At 30.8% G+C, this 600-nt stretch overlaps 1 protein-coding gene across 1 annotated transcript; it reads left to right on the top strand.

Moving 5' to 3' along the window:
• Window positions 1-129: 129 nt before the first annotated feature.
• On the top strand, window positions 130-277 carry Tsp_14862 (conserved hypothetical protein; the record flags this gene model as incomplete). Its single annotated transcript, XM_003370338.1, has 1 exon — window positions 130-277. A coding segment is annotated over one exon (148 nt), but the record flags the coding sequence as incomplete, so codon positions are not given.
• Window positions 278-600: the final 323 nt, after the last annotated feature.

Genomic DNA, 600 nt, shown 5'->3' with positions numbered 1-600 from the left:
TGTGGTGGATTCAGCACCAGTATATTTTGCAGATTTAGTTTGCGCCCGTGCTCATTATCATATTCTTGCAGCATTGTAAGTTTGATTAACTTATTTAAAAATGAATGAATTATTGAATTTATTTTTTAGAAATTCTGGGCTAGTGGAAAAGTTTTCTGATGAGGACAGTAAAGGTACTAGTAGTAGTTCCATCAGTAAAGCTGAATCCGTGAAAACAGAATTGGCTAATATAATTGTACTTCACAAAAGAGTTAAAACAGTCATGTACTTTGCATGATCTGTATCAGCGATGGAAGCGTATTTTAGTCTAGTATAATGTTTAGTGTTTATTCGTAAGCACTAAATATATTTGTGATTGTTTTCATGTTATATTTAATTCTCTCTCTCTCTCTCTCTCTCTCAATCTGTGTGTGTGTGTGCATGTGTGTCCATATGTGTATTTCTTAATGTGTTTCTAGATCTTAGCTTTTTGTTTGACAGATTGTTGCGTTAAAAATAATCAGTATACATCATGTAATGAGTATGGTTTAAAATCTGTGCATTACACTTATTATGATCAGTTATAAATTCATTATAGCATTCATATTAAATGTATAATAT

Source organism: Trichinella spiralis (assembly GCF_000181795.1).
Source record: "Trichinella spiralis strain ISS 195 chromosome Unknown Scfld912, whole genome shotgun sequence".
NCBI classification, from domain to species: domain Eukaryota; kingdom Metazoa; phylum Nematoda; class Enoplea; order Trichinellida; family Trichinellidae; genus Trichinella; species Trichinella spiralis.
Note: the sequence above shows the minus strand (reverse complement) of the source record. Positions and strands in the feature narration are given on the sequence as shown.